The following is a 20,156-nucleotide window of genomic DNA, read 5'->3' on the forward strand; positions in this document are numbered from 1 at the left end:
ATGCTAACGACAGATGTCCCCATTTACTATATAGTAGACACCATCCATCCATCTGTTTCTACCGCTTGTCCCTTTTGGGGTGGCGGGGGGTGCTGGAGCCTATCTCAGCTGCATTCAATTTGGTAGAATATTGAATGATAGCAAGCTAGAAATGATTACTATCATGCTATCCATCCACTTTTCCCATTTACTAACGCGTGTGTATATGTTTTACCGCGAATATCTGATATCTTCCCAAAACAAATATGCAGTATTATATTTCCAAAATTAAATGATTCACAACCATAGATATTTTACTAGTTTCATGAATGCCGCCATCTTGCTTCTTGAACTTGCTATGACGAAGTCATACAATACCCATATTTGGACTTCCGCAAGAAAAAAATGGAGCGCGGGCTTGATCAAGCTCCTCCTCCTTCATGGACCTCACCCTTTTTTCTTTTTTTTCTTTTTACTGATTCTCTCAAGTCTCAACTTGACTCTTAAAGTCTACTGTACTGCCAGCCATTGTTGCCAAATATAAGACATTCGAAATGTATGCTGGACGGCGCCGTTAAACTGCTGCCATAAGCAAGAAGATAAATGATCGTACGTTCGCTTGAGTAAAGTTGAGCTAGCATGGACAACAACATCCTGGAGATGGAGTGTCTGTCTGACGCCGAGGAGCCTGAAGGAGAAGCTGCCTCGGACATGATAGAAGAAGCAGCCGGTAAGATTCACTTTTTTATACATTTACTACTGATTTTATTTGGGAAAGTCACAAAGAATAAATTGGCTCTCACACAGCTTGGAAAGTAACTTATTGCCATGTTCCATGACTCTATTAGTGTTCTGTGGAAATACATTTGTACGAACTAGTTTTCTTTACCATGACATTTGTAGTGAAAGAAGGCCTTTAAACTGATGTAAGGTAGTCCTGTTTAACGCTGATGATGGAGGGGGCGTGGCTCCATGCCAATAATAACGGGTGTCCCTCAGGGAGGTCACATGGGTTGCCAGATGTTGTTGTAGTTTTGCCTGGCAACCCTCATTGCTTACAGCAGTGTTTTTCAACCACTGTGCCGCGGCACACTAGTGTACCTTGAGATATTGTTTGGTGTGCCGTGGGAGATTATGTAATTTCACCTAAATGGGTTAAAATATTTTCTAAAAATCAGTAATTATAATCCGCAAATGTGCCGTTGAGTGTACAGGTGCTGGTCATATTATTAGAATATCATGAAAAAGTTGATTTATTTCATTAATTCCATTTAGAAGGTCAAACTTGTAGAATGTATACATTCATTCCAAACAGACTGATACATTTAAAGTGTTTTTTGCCAAAAAGGAGATGATTATAGCTGACAACCAATGAAAACCCTAAATCCAACCTCTCAGAAAATTAGAATATGGTGAAAAGGTCAGATATTGAAGACACCTGGTGCCACACTCTAATTAGCTAACTAACTCAAAACACCTGGAAATGCCTTTACATGGTCTCTCGTTTTGATTCTGTATGACACACAATCATGGGGAAGACTGCTGACTTGACAACTGTCCAAAGGATGACCATTGATACTTTAAAGAAGGAGGGCAAGACACAAAAGGTCATTGCCAAAGAGGTTGGATGTTCCCAGAGCTCTTTGTCCAAGCACATTAATAGAGAGGCGAAGGGAAGACAAATATGTGGTAGAAAAAAAAGTGTACAAGCAAGAGGGATAACCCCTCCCTGGAGAGGATTGTCAAACAAAACAGATTCAAAAATGTGGGGGAGATCCACAAAGAGTGGACTGCAGCTGGAGTCAGTGCTTCAAGAACCACCACGCACCGACGTATGCAAGATCTGGGCTTCAGCTGTCGCATTCCTTGTGTAAAGCCACTCTTGAATAAGAGACAACGTCAAAAGCGTCTCGCCTGGGCTCAAGACAAAAAGGACTGGACTGCTGCTGAGTGGTCCAAAGTTATGTTTTCAGATGAAAGTAAATTTTGTATCTCCTTTGGAAATCAAGGTCCCAGAGTCTGGAGGAAGACAGGAGAGGCACAGAATCCACGTTGCCTGAAGTCCAGTGTCAAATTTCCACAATCGGTAATGGTCTGGGGTGCCATGTCATCTGCTGGTGTTGGTCCACTGTGTTTCCTGAGGTCTAGGGTCAATGCAGCAGTCTACCAGGAAGTTTTAGAACACTTTATGCTGCCTGCCAGTTATTTTAAAAACAAAACACACACAAAAAAAAAAAAATATATATATATATACATATATATATATATATATATATACATACATATACATATGTGATTCATGCGTGTATGTCAGTGTGCACCCTTTGCAGGTTGTGTAAAGTTCCCACGCAGGCCTATAAGGGGCAGGAGCGCGCTGGGCGCGTGATTGGCAGTCGGGCACTAGCATACCGTCTTTGACCTCACCTGTCTGTAGACCTCGGCTTCATATAAGCTACCATTTATTTTGTTTCCCGAGTATTCTAACCCTTGATTATTGTAAATAAAACAATCTTCAATTGCGCTGCTGGATCAGTTTGAATTAGTGGAGGGAAAGCGGGAAAAGGAAGAATACGTGACAAGGAAGGCTGTGTAGAAGGTGTGAGTCAGACAAGATTCCCGCGCCCCAAGTGGAACAAACATTTGAAACAAAGGGGTTATAGGAACAATCACTTTCAGTGTTTTATGCCACTACATATATACATATGATATGTATGTATATATGTATAAATCTTTCTTTATTTGTCACACCTTTGGGTCATGCTTTGTTTTGGTCATGTTAAGTTTACTTTTTTGGACACTTGTTTCCTGTTTTGCACTTCCTGGTTTGTTTTTGTTTCCATAGTAACTCATTAGTTTCAACCTTGTCTGCATGTCACGCCCCGGTCCTCAGTTCTCACACCTGCTGGTTAATTATTACTGCTAGTATTCAAGCCACAGTGGCCCAACATTCAGTCTGGCAACTTTACCTACCGATGTACTTACCTACCTACTTACCCACTTTACCCACATCTCCATGTACCTACCTTCATGCCTTGCTGTTCGTTTTTTGACCACGCCACGTAAGTTTTGTATTTATGCCTCAGTGCAAGTTTTGTTTTTTCATGCCACAGTGCAAATGTTTTTTTGTTTCACGTTTGTAGTTCGCAGCATTTATGCTAGTCTTTTGTTTTTTCATTAGCCAAGTTTGTTTTCCGCCCTCTTGCGCGCCCTTTGTTTGCCTTTTGCTGTAGTCTGTTTGTTTAGTAATAAAACATCATGTACTTACATTCACACCTGACTCGTGCAAATCATCCTTTGCGTTGGAAAAACAAAATATCCCATAGTCCCAAGTCCATGCTTGACAGAAAGTTGCCAGCCTGAATGCTTGGCAACTGTGGCTTAAATACTAGCAGTAATAATTAACCAGCAGGTGTGAGAACTGAGGACTGGGGTGTGACATGGAGACAAGGTGGAAACTAATGAGTTACTATGGAAACAAAAACAAACCAGGAAGTGCAAAACAGGAAACACGTGTCCAAAAAACAAAACTTAACATGACCAAAACAAAACATGATCCAAAGGCATGACATTATTGTCTCTTACTTTACTCTTTTTTACATATTGTTTGTATATAGATGATCACCGCTTAATCCTGTGAATGTCATCATCATATGTGTTGGAAATATACATATATGTATTTATATATGTGTATATATATATATATATATATATATATGCACACACACACATTCTTCCATTTTACACAAGAACTAACAGTGCACTGTTGTTAGCATTACATCTCAAACTTTTTCAGTCTTTCCATCTACCAGTGGGCCTGGCAGTACAGGGTGAGTTGGCTCCACTGACCTGGCCTACTTGCTGGCAACCAGGGATACGCTTGTGGGAAAAGCGATTGCATTATTGATTGACTTTTCTTTTGACTAGTCTTTATAGGTATTGTCTATTCTATTCTATTATGTGCATTAATGCAAATCAGCTTGTTCATGACACTGCAGGTCACCCACTTCCCCACTACGGAGTGAAAATAAACTCCTAATTGTGTTTTAATCATTACTGTAATTGGAACTGCATGAGAAAATCAAAACAGAAAATGTCCGGTAGGATACTTAGTGATAGTCTGCCGCCATGCATATGTACTGGTTTTTGTAATGGTAAATATTTTTCATATCATTTTTGTCTCCCTCATATTGTGGTTACAGATGCATCTCTTACTTCTTGAGGGAGAGAATGCTTTTAATCTTTGAGCTTTCTCAGGATGTTATTGATTGCACCAACAAGCACACACCAGAGAATTTAAGGGGACACCTTCTGTCAAAAAATGATTTATGGGGGGGTCATAAATCATTGATTTATGAGGGGTCATAAATCAATGATTTATGAGGGGTCAAGGTCAAAGGTCAAGTGGGTGGGGCTTACCCCGGAAGAGGGTGGAGTTAAGACCTGAGGTGGGAGTGGTTTAACCAGGAAGATGGTGGAGTTTTAACCATGAAGAGGGTGGAGTTAAGACCTGAAGTGGGAGTGGTTTAACCAAGAAGAGGGTGGAGTTTTAACCAAGAACAGGGTGGAGTTAAGACCTGAAGAGGGAGTGATTTAACCAGGAAAAGGGTGGAGTTTTAACCAGGAAGAGGGTGGAGTTTTAACCACACGCACACACACACCATTACCTCTGCTTTACCACGTTATTAGACAATGGTTTAACTCCATTTAAGCATTTAAACGTTGAAAGCATTGCACGTGTACGACGTTGTAATACTTTTTTTTTTACCAGCCGATGACGACGAAGTGAAAGACGAAGAACTTTGTTTAAACGATCTTACAAAGTTGGAAGATAATTATCGAGGTGTGTTTAAACCTTCGAATTATTTAATAGTATGTGTATTCATTATTTTGTTTCATAGCGGAATTGCCGTAAGATCCTAACGCGATCGTTTTAACACAATCGCAGTCTGGTGAGTCAAATGATTCTCATTTTACAAGAAAAAAACATGCGGTATACAATACATATATACATATATTTACTTAGAGATTTTCCGTTTACATCTCCGGCTCGTTGGATCCCCTTAATCGAGCAAGCGCCGTCAACGGGCGTCGGAGACAGCCAGCAATTCCAGGCAGAGGAGAAGGCTTGATTGCGCCAAAGAACCCAGACATCGAAACCTTGGTCCGGGACAATATCATCGAAAACAACGGCGAATGTCCGACATGCCCCCGCCGTAAGTTTTTCTTGCTTTCTGTAAGCTTTTTAAAATTCTCCGCGGTTTTAAAAAACTCCTCTCAAATGAATTTCGCGCCTAAGGGGAATGGGCGGGGACTGATTCCGGAGGTGGGCGGTTGTTTCCGGGAAGCAACCTTCTGGTGTGCATTAGCGTCACTTACTGAAATGGAGTGTGGACCAAGATGGATCCCTACTCTATATTCTTTTATTTAACCCAATGTTTTTTAAATACGTGTATAATGCTTTATATCCTATGTGTTGTGAATTCCATCCTACATTATCTTCCAAGGAACCCAAAGAAATGTTACCACACCTCCCGCTTTATTCATTCTATAGATTGCCTGAACTATTTCATAAACTAAATCTTGTCTTGTTTCTGATGCTATGTTTTTTTATGCTCATCAATGCACTGCTGGAGTCCGAGCACACAACTACTTTCCTTGCTTTGTTTTCCTCTATCCAGTTAACTGCCATATAAATTGCTACCAATTCCCCCGTAAAAACAGATAGTTTATCACTGATTATTTTATTTAATACTATGTTTCCTTGTGGGATAACTGCTGCAGCTCTTACCTTTAATTTTTTTTATAGTTTTTGATGCATCCGTAAATATCATATCTCAATCCATTTTTCTATCTGGTAACTATTTGAATTTCTATTCTTTAGTAATTGCATGTTTTCTTTTGGGTTATCAAACATCCACGGTGGTATTGCAGGCATTGGTACTGTAGGACTAACTTTAATATTGTCAATTTTAACTTTATTACATATGTCTCCTATAATCCACCCAAAACTATTCTTTTTTTTTTCTTTTCTCTTTTTCTTGGCAGTTTGGTAGCACTGGACAAGTGGGATATCCTTGCTTGGATCCTTTTAAAGTTGCCCGATAAACTGCTGAGAGTTTATCTCTCCTCTTGTCCAAAGGTTTTTCGTTCATTTTTACTTGTAATACTGCCACTAGGGTTGATGTAGTAGCTCCACAACATAACCTTTAAGCCTGTGACTGGATCCAGTCTATTTTCCCAAGTCATGTTTTTGAAGCAGATTGGTAAATAATGCATCCGTAATCAATAACAGATGGAATTAAAGTGATATATATACATATATTGTTTTCAACGTGCCCTGCGATGAGGTGGCGACTTGTCCAGGGTGTACCCTGCCTCCCGCCCGATTGTAGCTGAGATAGGCGCCAGCGCCCCCCGTGACCCCAAAAGGGAATAAGCGGTAGAAAATGGATGGATGGATGTTTTCAACGTCAACCTATCAGCCCCCCAATCATTACCCCTCAAAGCCCTCATTATATTTAACACCTTTTTACTTTTTCCCCTATTTTTAATTTTCCTGAAGGAACACTCCCGAAGGAATAAATAAAGTACTATCTAATCTAATCTAATCAAATCTATTTTGCTGATGTGGGTTGACTAGTTCATATTTTTATCAAACCATATTCCTAAATATTTAAATACTTGTACCTCTTCTATATTTTCACCATAGAGTTTTTATTTGGAGCTTGTTTTGTACTTTTCTCTTTGTAAAATGTATGACTTTTGTCTTTGCAACAGAGAATCTTAAACCCCAAGCCGTTCCCCAGTCTTGAACATTATTTACCACTTTGTTAGTTTTTTGATTATTTCTTTTAACTCTAAATAATATACTAGTCTTTCATTAATCATTTTTTTTCCATTACTTTCCCCAAATTTGAGGTCAGTGCTATCGGCCTATAATTTCCTGCCTCTTCCGGGTCTTGACTTGCATATTGGAATTATTACCGCTAATTTTCCCCTCTGCCGGTCATTCTCCTTCTTCATATATCCTGTCATATCATTTCAAGACCACTTCTTTGACGATGCTACCTAAGTTTTTGATCATTTGATAACTCACCAGGTGTTTCCCCGTTACGTATTTTTAACCTTTTTCAAAATTCGAACCATTTCATTCAAAGAAAATGTCATATCCATAGTGTTGGTAAAGCTATTATCGTTGTCTTCCATCATTTCCCCAATGTTTAAACTCATCGTTTCTCCTCTCTTTTGTTTTTCTACATTTCTCAAATTATCATTACTGTGCACTTTAACACATTTTTTTTCGCTAAAGGTTCTGCTGTTTCTTTACCCGTGACTACATCTTCTCTAATAAATGTGGCACATCATCCTCTTTACCCATCATTCCTATCTTTACGAATCGTTATGTATCCTTTTATTATAAAGTTTAATTTTGGCTTCAGCCATGTTTCTTGAACACAAATTATATGTGGTTTAGTTTTCATATTTTTAATATATCCCTTTAATTCATGTTCGGTTGCTATCAAACATCTGGCATCCCACTGGACGATTAACATGGTGTTGGAATGTGGTAACATGACTCCGTCACGTCTACTCTCTGTAGTACAGCTTGCACCCGGTCCCAAGATAGTTCTTTCAACAACTTTGCTGCTGCTTTGACAATTATTTTGATCTTCTCAGTCTTATTTCTAGCCTGTTCGGTACAGTTTATTGCGTAAGCCAGGAATACAACTAGTTTGTCCGTGGAAATTCCTGTATTTGTTGCCTCTTGTTTTGTTTTTTTTATTTCTTGAACTATTCACACTTCTGTTCTTTTCTACACTTTCTTGATTTCTCACTTTAAATGCCTCTGCGTATGTAATATTTCTTTCAACTTTGATTTGTTGTACTTCTGTTTCATGATGTATGGCTTTTGATTATTTCTTTTTTCAATCTACAATTCCAATAAATAACACGTATTTCCAGATTACTGATAACTTTTTCAAAATAAAATGTAATTCCTGAATAAGATAATTGTATCGAATGCAATGGATTGTCTGGTCCTAAAACCTCTTTGTAATGTTTGTTTGATTCCCCCAAAATACGACACAGTCTAATTTGAAAAACATATGTGCCTCGTCGGCTGTAGTAAAAAAAAAAAACCCATGCCCCCTCGGTCTAACCTCTCCCAGCCCCTTTTCTGCCGTGTCAAAGATGGATCAGAGACCACCTTTGCCCCTAACCCCCACTTCTTCTCCACTACCAAGAGAACAGTAATTAATCCGAGCTGAGTGCTTTAAAATATTCCAACATGACTTTTTACTTTGATTTTGTATCAAAGCTGAGTTGTGCTCTCTGGTTTATTTTTCAAATGAACCGACAGAACATGATCATGTACAAGACTCGCCTACCCACAATGCACTGCAGCCCAACGCTCCTGGTCGGATGTTTTTTTCGGGGTTCATGGAGAGATGCGGTAAAGAGTGGTAGCCAAGACACACGGAAGACAGAGGAGTGAGAGGAGTTCTTTAAAACCGCGGAGAATCTTAAAAAGCTTACAGAAAGCAAGAAAAACTTACGGCGGGGGCATGTCGGACATTCGCCGTGGTTTTCAATGATATTGTCCCGGACCAAGGTTTCGATGTCTGGGTTCTTTGGCGCAATCAAGCCTTCTCCTCTGCCTGGAATTGCTGGCTGTCTCCGACGCCAGTTGACGGCGCTTGCTTGATTAAGGGGATCCAACGAGCCGGAGATGTAAACGGAAAATCTCTAAGTAAATATATGTATATATGTATTGTATACCGCATGTTTTTTTCTTGTAAAATGAGAATCATTTGACTCACCAGACTGCGATTGTGTTAAAACGATCGCGTTAGGATCTTACGGCAATTCCTCTATGAAAAAAAATAATGAATACACATAATATTAAATAATTCGAAGGTTTAAACACACCTCGATAATCATCTTCCAACTTTGTAAGATCGTTTAAACAAAGTTCTTCGTCTTTCACTTCGTCGTCATCGGCTGGTAAAAAAAAAAGTATTACAACGTCGTACACGTGCAATGCTTTTAACGTTTAAATTCTTAAATGGAGTTAAACCATTGTCTAATAACGTGGTAAAGCAGAGGTAATGGTGTGTGTGTGCGCGTGTGTGTGTGTGTGTGTGTGTGTGTGCGCGCGCGCGTGTGTGTGTGTGTGTGCGTGTGTGCGTGCGTGTGTGCGTGTCCACATCTTCCCACGTAACATTCCCAGCCATCAATACATCGAAGCAGGGTCAAACATATGGTTAACCTTAACCTAATTAGTTCCTCCCAATCGTTTAAATATGTTTTCGTGAGGTCGGGAAGTTGTTTCAAACGATCGTAAACATTTAAACTGTCAAATGGCTGGTCAGATGCTGATCAGATGACATTCTCAAGCTTCGGTGTGCGACTATCGTAAACATTTAAACTGTCAAATGGCTGGTCAGATGCTGATCAGATGACATTCTCAAGCTTCCTTAAAAACTGACCTCAACCTGAACCCTCCTTTGTTCCCTCTTAACCAATCCCACTTCAGGTCTTAACTCCACCCTCTTCCTGGTTAAATTACTCCCCCTTCAGGTCTTGAACCCACCCTCTCCCTGGTTAAAACTCCACCCTCTTCCTGGTTAAATCACTCCCTCTTCAGGCCTTAAATCCACTCTCTTCCTGGTTAGAACTCCACCCTCTTCCTGGTTAACCACCCCCACTTCAGGTCTTAACTCCACCCTCTTCCTGGTTAAAACTCCACCCTCTTCCTGGTTAAACCACTCCCACCTCAGGTCTTAACTTCACCCTCTTCCGGGGTGAGCCACACCCACTTGACCTTTGACCCTGACCTTTGGACTTGACCTTTGACCTTGACCCCTCATAAATCATTGATTTATGACCCCTCATAAATCATTGATTTATGACCCCTCATAAATCAATGATTTATGACCCCCCCACCCCCATAAATCATTTTTTGACAGAAGTTGTCCCCTTAAATTCTCTCACACCCATTAGTGCACTTTGCTTTGGATGGCTCATCAATTATTCACAGTCATACCTAATTTATATTTTGTTTATGACAGAATTTAAAATACGATGAATTTTACTTTAATTTTGGTAAATGCACGATTATTCCACTCTCAACTATTCTTCTCGTTTTTTCATCCTTACTGCATCAAACTATGTCCAACAATTAAATAGTACAAACTGCTCAGGTTTCTCGCTTTGCGCCAGCGGTCTTCATGTGGTGTAACTACACAACCAGTAGTCTATTTTAAGGGGTTATTAAGGGTCTAATTAGAGAGAGAATTACCGATGGGGGAAAAGTCGAAATAATCCACATGGCAGTTTTCTGTCGGTTTCGATTATTTTCTGAATAATCGGCCAGCTCTTGTCGTACTTTGTATGAAAATACATTCATACGATTATTTTCAAAAAAAATAAAGCCAATTCAAGCACTTTGCCACAATGAATGCTAGAAAAAACTTTATTGTTATTGTAAGCAACTACTGCTGAGCTTTTAGCGGATGTCCTGCATAGGAAGTGAGTTGTGGTGAGGCCGCATGCCTTGCTACTAAATCGTATTTGTACCCTTTTTTAAGATGGCAGGTGTTCCTGCTGGCTGCACGCTTCTTTTCTTTGTATGTACATGACAGCCATGGAGATAAAAAGCAGCAGAAAGCTCATCATCACTGTTTCTTTCCTACAGTTTACCCTGAGGAGTTTCTACCAACGTATCACAGTATTAGAGAAGGAGCAACAGTAGCTAAAGCACAGCTGGTGAGTCCAACATGTTAGCATGCACCCTTGATGATTTGTTCAACTAATTAGACAGTAGTAGACATTTTGCTTTTGTGTGTCTGTGACTTTATTTCAAATGGGCTGTGTTTGTTCAAATAGTGCAATTTCTATTAATATACAAGGGCTGTCCAACCATAAAAACACTTTCGAATTTTGATTATACACAGTAAATAACATGCATCTATAGTTTAAATTAACTTTCAAAAGAAGACCACAATATTTTGACACACATGCAATTTCAATCCATACATAAACAACATTTGGAAAGTTACAAAAGACTTACATTTTATAAATATTTGCGGACGACACAGATACCCTTCGTTCAGGAGAGAACACACAGAAGCTCATACGAATAATAACAAAATAAATGAACAAATTAAAGAGATGGTTTCATAAAATCACACTGTCCTTGATTCTCAGTAAAACTAAAATAAGGCTATTTGGTAACAATAGAAGAGAAAGTCAGACACAAATACAAATTGACAGAGAACACATTGAAAGGGTGAAGGAAATCACATTTTTGGGTGTAATAATAAATGATAAAATGAACTGGAAATCACATAAAAGAAATATACAACACCAGGTGGCAATTAATATTTATATAATAAATAAAGCAAAATAGGTTCTGGACCAAAAATCATTGCACATTCTTTAATGCTCGTTAGTGTTACCATATTTGAGTGATTGTGTAGAAATATGGGGAAATAATACTATACTATATAATACTATAGTAGTAATTATAAAAGTAGATTTCGTCCACTAACCATGTTACAAAAAAGGTCAGTTAGAATAATACATAATGTAGGTTATCAAGAACATACAAACTCTTTATTTATTGAATCCAAAATACTGAAACTCAATGATTTGGTGCATTTGCAAACAGCTAAAATTATGCACAAAGCAAACTATAACCTGCTACCCAAGAATGTACAACAATTCTTCTCAAAAAAGAGAAAAATATAACCTTAGGGGAAAATGTAATTTAAAACATTGGTATGCACGTACAACACTTAGCACCATTAACATGTGGAATTAAATTATGGAATGTATTATGCAAAGATGTCAAACAATGTAGTAATATGATCCAATTTAGGAGGCAGTTTGAACTACAAGTGTTTACAAAGTACAAGGAAGAAGAATATTGATAAACATCTTGAACTTTGCTGTAAATTAAATATTATTCATCTCAATATGTGAATCATGACTGGTTTAACTATTAAGAGAACTGATGTATTCATTGGTTTAAATTTTGTTACAACTACAACATCAGAACAGGGAGTGAACAAATGTGTTAATAATTAATATGAATTGGAAAAGAGGTAGGATTAAATAAGCTATGCTTCTTTTCTTTTCTTTGTTCCTCTTCGAACATGTAAAGAGAAATTATCATATGTCATTTTTCTACAATGTATCACATTGTATCTGTTTACATTTTCGCAATACATTTAACCATAACCATTTTATTGTCAGACTGTCATGAAATAACTTTTTTTTTTTAATGTTTCATTTGAATGCACCTCATTTATTTGTTCAAAACTTGCTGACAGTTTTATCTGAAGTACTGTTTTATTTTGAAGTGAAATTAGTCAATACCAGAGGTGGGACCAAGTCATTGTTTTGCAAGTCACAAGTAAGTCTCAAGTATTTGCCCTCAAGTCTCGAGTCAAGTCCCGAGTCAAGACAGGCAAGTCCGAGTCAAGTCCAAAGTCAATACTGGAAAGTTTCAAGTCAAGTCCCAAGTCCTGCATTCTGGGTTTCGAGTCATTTCAAGTCTTTTTAACCACAGACTAATATATGTACACAGATTGTGTATGCTTTTAAAACGCTGAACGTATTTATTATTAAAAAAAAACAGTGCTGACATTGCACTTCATAATAGCACTATTAACCAGTTATTCTAAACATTTAACTCATTCCTTTACAGTATAAACACATCTGAAAAAACAAGTGCAACTGTACTTATTTGCACAAAGGTATTAACATTGTATTTCCATGGAATATTGCATTGTAACTAGTTCATCAGCAGTTTATATCATGTTGTTACCTTATCTCATTGATCTCATCTCATACTGTTTGTGTGTTTATGTGTACGTACACATGAAAAACAAATACATGAACATAACAATGAACAGTGCTGTACTTGTTAGATGTCAGGGCTCTATGGAATATGTACACATATTCTTAATATAGTATATATATAGTATACATTTTAACTGACCTTTATTTGACTATGTTTGTATTTTTGTAGGTGGCTAAAATAAGCGGTGCTGCTGACCGCTGTCTAACGTTACGTTACTGTGTGTGATACATTCATTAACGTAACGTTGTGTGTAGGTACCTCATGCAACCCTGCTTAAAAAAAAATCACTTGACAAAAAGTATGAATAAAGTAGTGAACTGCAGTGGACGCAACAGATTGCCGTGTTTGCATTGACGTTATAACCATAGACATCTTATAAGTAGACGCAGAATTGGCTGCTGTGACGCAAGCAATTTGGCCGCCATCTTGAAGTGGTGATGAGGAGCCGGCAAGCAGCATAAACTGACAGTTGACAGGTAGAAAACAAAGATGCTGGGCTGGTGTTCAGCGTTTTCCTGCTCAATTGAGCGGACTGTTGAAAATAGGAATTGGAGGATTACTTTTCACAAGTAAGAATTTACATTAACATAATATTGGTTGTATTTTGTGAAAAGAATATTACCACAGAGTTAAGCAGGAGCAAAGAACTACAATATTTGTATGTGAAAATCACAAAGAAATCTTCTGGGGGAGGATGACCCCCCTACAGGTATTTGGTTTACAAACTTTCAGGCCCACCTAAAACAAAATTCACCAACCGCCATTGATTATGATGCATTCTCATTTTATTGTAACCACAGATAAGTCTTCAAGTAACAATATTCAAATACTAACTTTGTTGAGTAAGACAGAATTTGGTTTTATTCTGAATCCAGTGAAACAGATTGGTGGTTTTAGCTGAAATAAAGACTTTCAGGTGTTTATATATGTTCAAGTATTTGGCGGACACTTTTATCCAAACTCTGCTGTTGCAGCAACAGAGATAAAGTCTATAACAGTGGTTCTCAACCTTTTTTCAGTGATGTACCCCCTGTGAACATTTTTTTAATTCAAGTACCCCCTAATCAGAGCAAAGCATTTTTGGTTGAAAAAAGAGATAAATAAGTAAAATACAGCACTATGTCATCAGTTTTTGATTTACTAGACTGTATAACAGTGCAAGATATTGCACAATTGTAGTGGTCTTTCTTGAACTATTTGAAAAAAAAAAGATGTAAATATAACTAAAAACTTGTTGAAAAATAAACAAGTGATATAATTATAAATAAAAATCACTACACATAGAAGTAAACATCAACTTAAAGTGCCCTCTTTGGGGATTGTAATAGAGATCCTTCTGGATTCATCAACTTCATTTTAAACATTTCTTCACAAAAAAAGAAATCTTTAACATCAATATTTATGGAACATGTCCACCAAAAAATCTAGCTGTCAACACTGAATATTGCATTGTTGCATTTCTTTTCACAGTTTATGAATTTACATTCATATTTTGTTGAAGTATTTTTCAATAAATATTTTTATGAAGGATTTTGAATTGTTGCTATTTTTAGAATATTAAAAAAAATATATAATGTACCCCTTGGGATACCTTCAAGTACCCCCATTTGAGAACCTCTGGTCTATAGGTCCGTAAGATATATAGATATCTAATGTATTCATACATTAGTTATGTAGGATATACGCAAGTATGTATATCCATCCATCATCCATCATCTTCCGCTTATCCGAGGTCGGGTCGCGGGGGCAACAGCCTAAGCAGGGAAACCCAGACTTCCCTCTCCCCAGCCACTTCGTCTAGCTCTTCCCGGGGGATCCCGAGGCGTTCCCAGGCCAGCCGGGAGACATAATCTTCCCAACGTGTCCTGGGTCTTCCCCGTGGCCTCCTACCGGTTGGACGTGCCCTAAACACCTCCCTAGGGAGGCGTTCGGGTGGCATCCTGACCAGATGCCCGAACCACCTCATCTGGCTCCTCTTGATGTGAAGGAGCAGCGGCTTTACTTTGAGTCCCTCCCGGATGGCAGAGCTTCTCACCCTATCTCTAAGGGAGAGCCCCGCCACACGGCGGAGGAAACTCATTTCGGCCGCTTGTACCCGTGATCTTATCCTTTCGGTCATGACCCAAAGCTCATGACCATAGGTGAGGATGGAAACGTAGATCGACCGGTAAATTGAGAGCTTTGCCTTCCGGCTCAGCTCCTTCTTCACCACAACGGATCGGTACAACGTCCGCATTACTGAAGACGCCGCACCGATCCGCCTGTCGATCTCACGATCCACTCTTCCCTCACTCGTGAACAAGACTCCTAGGTACTTGAACTCCTCCACTTGGGGCAGGGTCTCCTCCCCAACCCGGAGATGGCATTCCACCCTTTTCCGGGCGAGAACCATGGACTCGGACTTGGAGCTGCTGATTCTCATTCCGGTCGCTTCACACTCGGCTGCGAACCGATCCAGCAAGAGCTGAAGATCCCGGTCAGATGAAGCCATCAGGACCACATCATCTGCAAAAAGCAGAGACCTAATCCTGCGGTTACCAAACCGGAACCCCTCAACGCCTTGACTGCGCCTAGAAATTCTGTCCATAAAAGTTATGAACAGAATCGGTGACAAAGGACAGCCTTGGCGGAGTCCAACCCTCACTGGAAATGTGTTCGACTTACTGCCGGCAATGCGGACCTAGCTCTGGCACTGATCGTACAGGGAACGGACCGCCACAATAAGACAGTCCGATACCCCATACTCTCTGAGCACTCCCCACAGGACTTCCCGAGGGACACGGTCGAATGCTTTCTCCAAGTCCACAAAGCACATGTAGACTGGTTGGGCAAACTCCCATGCACCCTCAAGAACCCTGCCGAGAGTATAGAGCTGGTCCACAGTTCCACGACCAGGACGAAAACCACACTGTTCCTCCTGAATCCGAGGTTCGACTATCCGACGTAGCCTCCTCTCCAGTACACCTGAATAAACCTTACCGGGAAGGCTGAGTATGTATGTATAACCTAATCATATTGTTTCTTCAACTTCAAAATAGCTGACTGTTTTTTTCCCCTTCTCTGGGATTATTTTCCCAGTTTTGATCTCAGACGTCTGGTCACTTATAGCATATAACAGGGGTCGGGAACCTTTTTGGCTGAGAGAGCCATACAAGCCAAAGATTTTTTAAAGTATTTCCGTGAGAGCCATATAATGTTTGTTTTAGACTATAATAAGTCTCTTCTTCTTTTTAATACTCATTGTTATTCTGAGTATAACCAAAAATAAATAAAATACTTCTTACCATTAATGCGACTTCTTGAACAGCTGCGGTAGAAACGTAGAATTCGGATGGATGGATAAAAATGCATGAGAATGCTTTATATTTTGAACGTTATTTTTGACACTGTGATTTCCAGCGGAATTATTCATTACTTATCGTGTTAAGCAATGTCAGCTAAGATATATCTGAGAGCCAGATGCAGTCATCAAAAGAGCCACATCGGGCTCTTGAGCCATAGGTTCCCTACCCCTGGCATATAAGAATATTCTATTACTGGTAAGCAAATTATGAACACGCCTAAACATGTGTCCTTTATCGTAGCTACACGTATGACAAAAAAGCGCGTGAATATAAGTGGTATTCAGTGAGTTAATATGAATTAAATGCGCTGACAGTTCATCGCTCCTGCCAAATGAATTGCACTGAGTGGAGCGGATCACCACTCCAAGATGGCGGCCCCGCGTCTCGTCTGCGGCAATAGGCAGTAGCGCTCCATGCTGCGTCTACTTATAAGATGTCTATGGTTATAACGTTAGCAGTGAGTTTACAGCCTCACTGATTTAACTACACAACAAATACAAGTCACGTTACTCAGCAGAGTCTCCTGTCAGAGAAAGTTTCAATTCCCACCTCCGGAGGAACTTTGAACATGTCACGAGGGAGGTGCTGGACATTGAGTCCGAGTGGACCATGTTCCGCACCTCTTTTGTCGACGCGGCTGATCGGAGCTGTGGCCGCAAGGTAGTTGGTGCTTGTCGTGGCGGTAATCCTAGAACCCGGTGGTGGACACCAGCGGTCAGGGATGCCGTCAAGCTGAAGAAGGAGTCCTATCGGGTTCTTTTGGCTCATAGGACTCCAGAGGCAGTGGACGGGTACCGACAGGCCAAGCGGTGTGCAGCTTCAGCGGTCGCAGAGGCAAAAACTCGGACATGGGAAGAGTTTGGGGAAGCCTTGGAAAATGACTTCCGGATGGCTTCGAAGCGATTCTGGACCACCATCCGCCGCCTCAGGAAGGGGAAGCAGTGCACTGTCAACACCGTGTATGGTGCGGATGGTGTTCTGCTGACCTCAACTGCGGATGTTGTGGATAGGTGGAAGGAATACTTTGAAGACCTCCTCAATCCCACCAACACGTCTTCCTATGAGGAAGCAGTGCCTGGGGAATCTGTGGTGGACTCTCCTATTTCTGGGGCTGAGGTTGCTGAGGTAGTTAAAAAGCTCCTCGGTGGCAAGGCCCCAGGGGTGGATGAGATCCGCCCGGAGTTCCTTAAGGCTCTGGATGCTGTGGGGCTGTCTTGGTTGACAAGACTCTATAGCATCGCGTGGACATCGGGGGTGGTACCTCTGGATTGGCAGACCGGGGTGGTAGTCCCTCTCTTTAAGAAGGGGGACCGGAGGGTGTGTTCCAACTATCGTGGGATCACACTCCTCAGCCTTCCCGGTAAGGTTTATTCAGGTGTACTGGAGAGGAGGCTACGCCGGATAGTCGAACCTCGGATTCAGGAGGAACAGTGTGGTTTTCGTCCTGGTCGTGGAACTGTGGACCAGCTCTATACTCTCGGCAGGGTTCTTGAGGGTGCATGGGAGTTTGCCCAACCAGTCTACATGTGCTTTGTGGACTTGGAGAAGGCATTCGACCGTGTCCCTCGGGAAGTCCTGTGGGGAGTGCTCAGAGAGTATGGGGTATCGGACTGTCTTATTGTGGCAGTCCGATCCCTGTACGATCAGTGTCAGAGCTTGGTCCGCATTGCTGGCAGTAAGTCGGACACGTTTCCAGTGAGGGTTGGACTCCGCCAAGGCTGCCCTTTGTCACCGATTCTGTTCATAACTTTTATGGACAGAATTTCCAGGCGCAGTCAAGGCATTGAGGGGTTCCGGTTTGGTGGCCGCGGGATTAGGTCTCTGCTTTTTGCAGACGATGTGGTCCTGTTGGCTTCATCTGGCCGGGATCTTCAGCTCTCACTGGATCGGTTCGCAGCCGAGTGTGAAGCGGCCGGAATGAGAATCAGCACCTCCAAATCCGAGTCCATGGTTCTCTCCCGGAAAAGGGTGGAGTGCCATCTCCGGGTTGGGGAGGAGACCCTGCCCCAAGTGAAGGAGTTCAAGTACCTAGGAGTCTTGTTCACGAGTGGGGGAAGAGTGGATCGTGAGATCGACAGGCGGATCGGTGCGGCGTCTTCAGTAATGCGGACGTTGTACCGATCCGTTGTGGTGAAGAAGGAGCTGAGCCGGAAGGCAAAGCTCTCAATTTACCGGTCGATCTACGTTCCCATCCTCACCTATGGTCATGAGCTTTGGGTCATGACCGAAAGGATAAGATCACGGGTACAAGCGGCCGAAATGAGTTTCCTCCGCCGTGTGGCGGGGCTCTCCCTTAGAGATAGGGTGAGAAGCTCTGTCATCCGGGAGGAACTCAAAGTAAAGCCGCTGCTCCTCCACATCGAGAGGAGCCAGATGAGGTGGTTCGGGCATCTGGTCAGGATGCCACCCGAACGCCTCCCGAGGGAGGTGTTTAGGGCACGTCCAACCGGTCGGAGGCCACGGGGAAGACCCAGGACACGTTGGGAAGATTATGTCTCCCGGCTGGCCTGGGAACGCCTCGGGATCCCCCGGGAAGAGCTAGACGAAGTGGCTGGGGAGAGGGAAGTCTGGGTTTCCCTGCTTAGGCTGCTGCCCCCGCGACCCGACCTCGGATAAGCGGAAGAAGATGGATGGATGGATGGATGGGTTACTCAGCCAATAAACATTAGCTTACATTCATAACGTACCCTTCTTTGTGCAACTTCAAATGTCGAACGAAGTTGTAAGTTGATGCGTCCCCGTCTGTAATCTTCCAACCGCATGTTTTGCATACGGCAATTCCTGTTTTGTTGACCAAGTCGTAGTTTTAATACCCGAACGAAACACTTTATGGCATAATTTTCTTCACTTATTCTTCTGTTGTTTGAAAGCTCTTCTTCGTTGGTTTTCCTGCAACTTGATTGGGTGAATGCTCCCTGACGAAAACAACGTGAATGTAATTTGATTGGCTGTAATTTGATTGGCTGTTGTACTGACAGGTAGCGCACAGGCTGTCATCGCACACATGTTGACAAACACGCGTACACAATGGAAGATACGGAGCGCTCCTGAATAACTTTTTAATCGTTGGGTTTTGGGGAAAGTAGCAAGTCATGTCAAGTCAAAAGGCTCAAGTCTAAGTCAAGTCACAAGTCATTGATGTTAAAGTCTAAGTCGAGTTGCAAGTCTTTTTACATTTTGTCAAGTCGAGTCTAAATTCATCAAATTCATGACTCGAGTCTGATTCGAGTCCAAGTCATGTGACTCGAGTCCACACCTCTGTTGAATACAACAGTCGAAGTCTCCTCACTCATCTTTGCGCTAATATATTATTGACCATACAACATCCCTTTCAAGTAACCATCCACCATTTGGGTAAAAGAGAATTACCTTAATGTCAATGATAATGTTTTGTGATTATTTGCATGAGTGAAACTGTTAACTTTGACAGCCGTGATACATAAATGGGTTGTACTTGTATAGCGATACATACACTTGTTATAGACGCCATTCATCTTATACAACAAGGTAACATTGAGTTAGCAACATTTGCTAAGTGCTTACACTCTGATTATAGCAGCAACGTCATGCTTGGTTAGCTTCTTTGCTGAAAGACACACAAAATAATCAAACTTACAGCTCCCACGTCTGTAGTTGACTGACAGCTCCTGGCTTTGTTTTAAGATGTGTAGCAAAGCCTCAGATTACTTTATTAGGTACATCAGTGCAATGTAATCATCAAATGCAATACAAGAATCAGAAAAGCCTGCTTTTACAAGCATAATAGGAACGGCATGGTTATAGACGCCCACAGTGTACCCCACTGGACATCAACATGCTGAGATACCATACAAAAAACACTATTGTTACATGACAAGAATAAAATCAGCTGCGTGAGCTTTTATTGTGAAAGTGCAAGAGGTGGAGACGTCGCAATGTTTGCTGGCTCTTCCCTCATCACCTGCATGACAACTGTAACGTTTACA

At 41.1% G+C, this 20,156-nt stretch overlaps 1 protein-coding gene across 1 annotated transcript in view; it reads left to right on the top strand.

Annotated features, from left to right (window-relative positions):
• Positions 1-430: 430 nt before the first annotated feature.
• ano6 (anoctamin 6) overlaps positions 431-20,156 on the top strand; it is a 47,324-nt gene continuing 27,598 nt past the window's right edge. The window contains exons 1-2 of the mRNA XM_061913287.1: positions 431-709; positions 10,676-10,746. Of these exons, the coding sequence (XP_061769271.1) occupies positions 619-709; positions 10,676-10,746 (162 nt within the window). The 5' untranslated portion in view covers positions 431-618. The remainder of the gene's footprint in view (positions 710-10,675; positions 10,747-20,156) is intronic.

The sequence above is a fragment of the Nerophis ophidion genome, linkage group LG10 (genome assembly GCF_033978795.1).
Source record: "Nerophis ophidion isolate RoL-2023_Sa linkage group LG10, RoL_Noph_v1.0, whole genome shotgun sequence".
Classification (NCBI taxonomy): domain Eukaryota; kingdom Metazoa; phylum Chordata; class Actinopteri; order Syngnathiformes; family Syngnathidae; genus Nerophis; species Nerophis ophidion.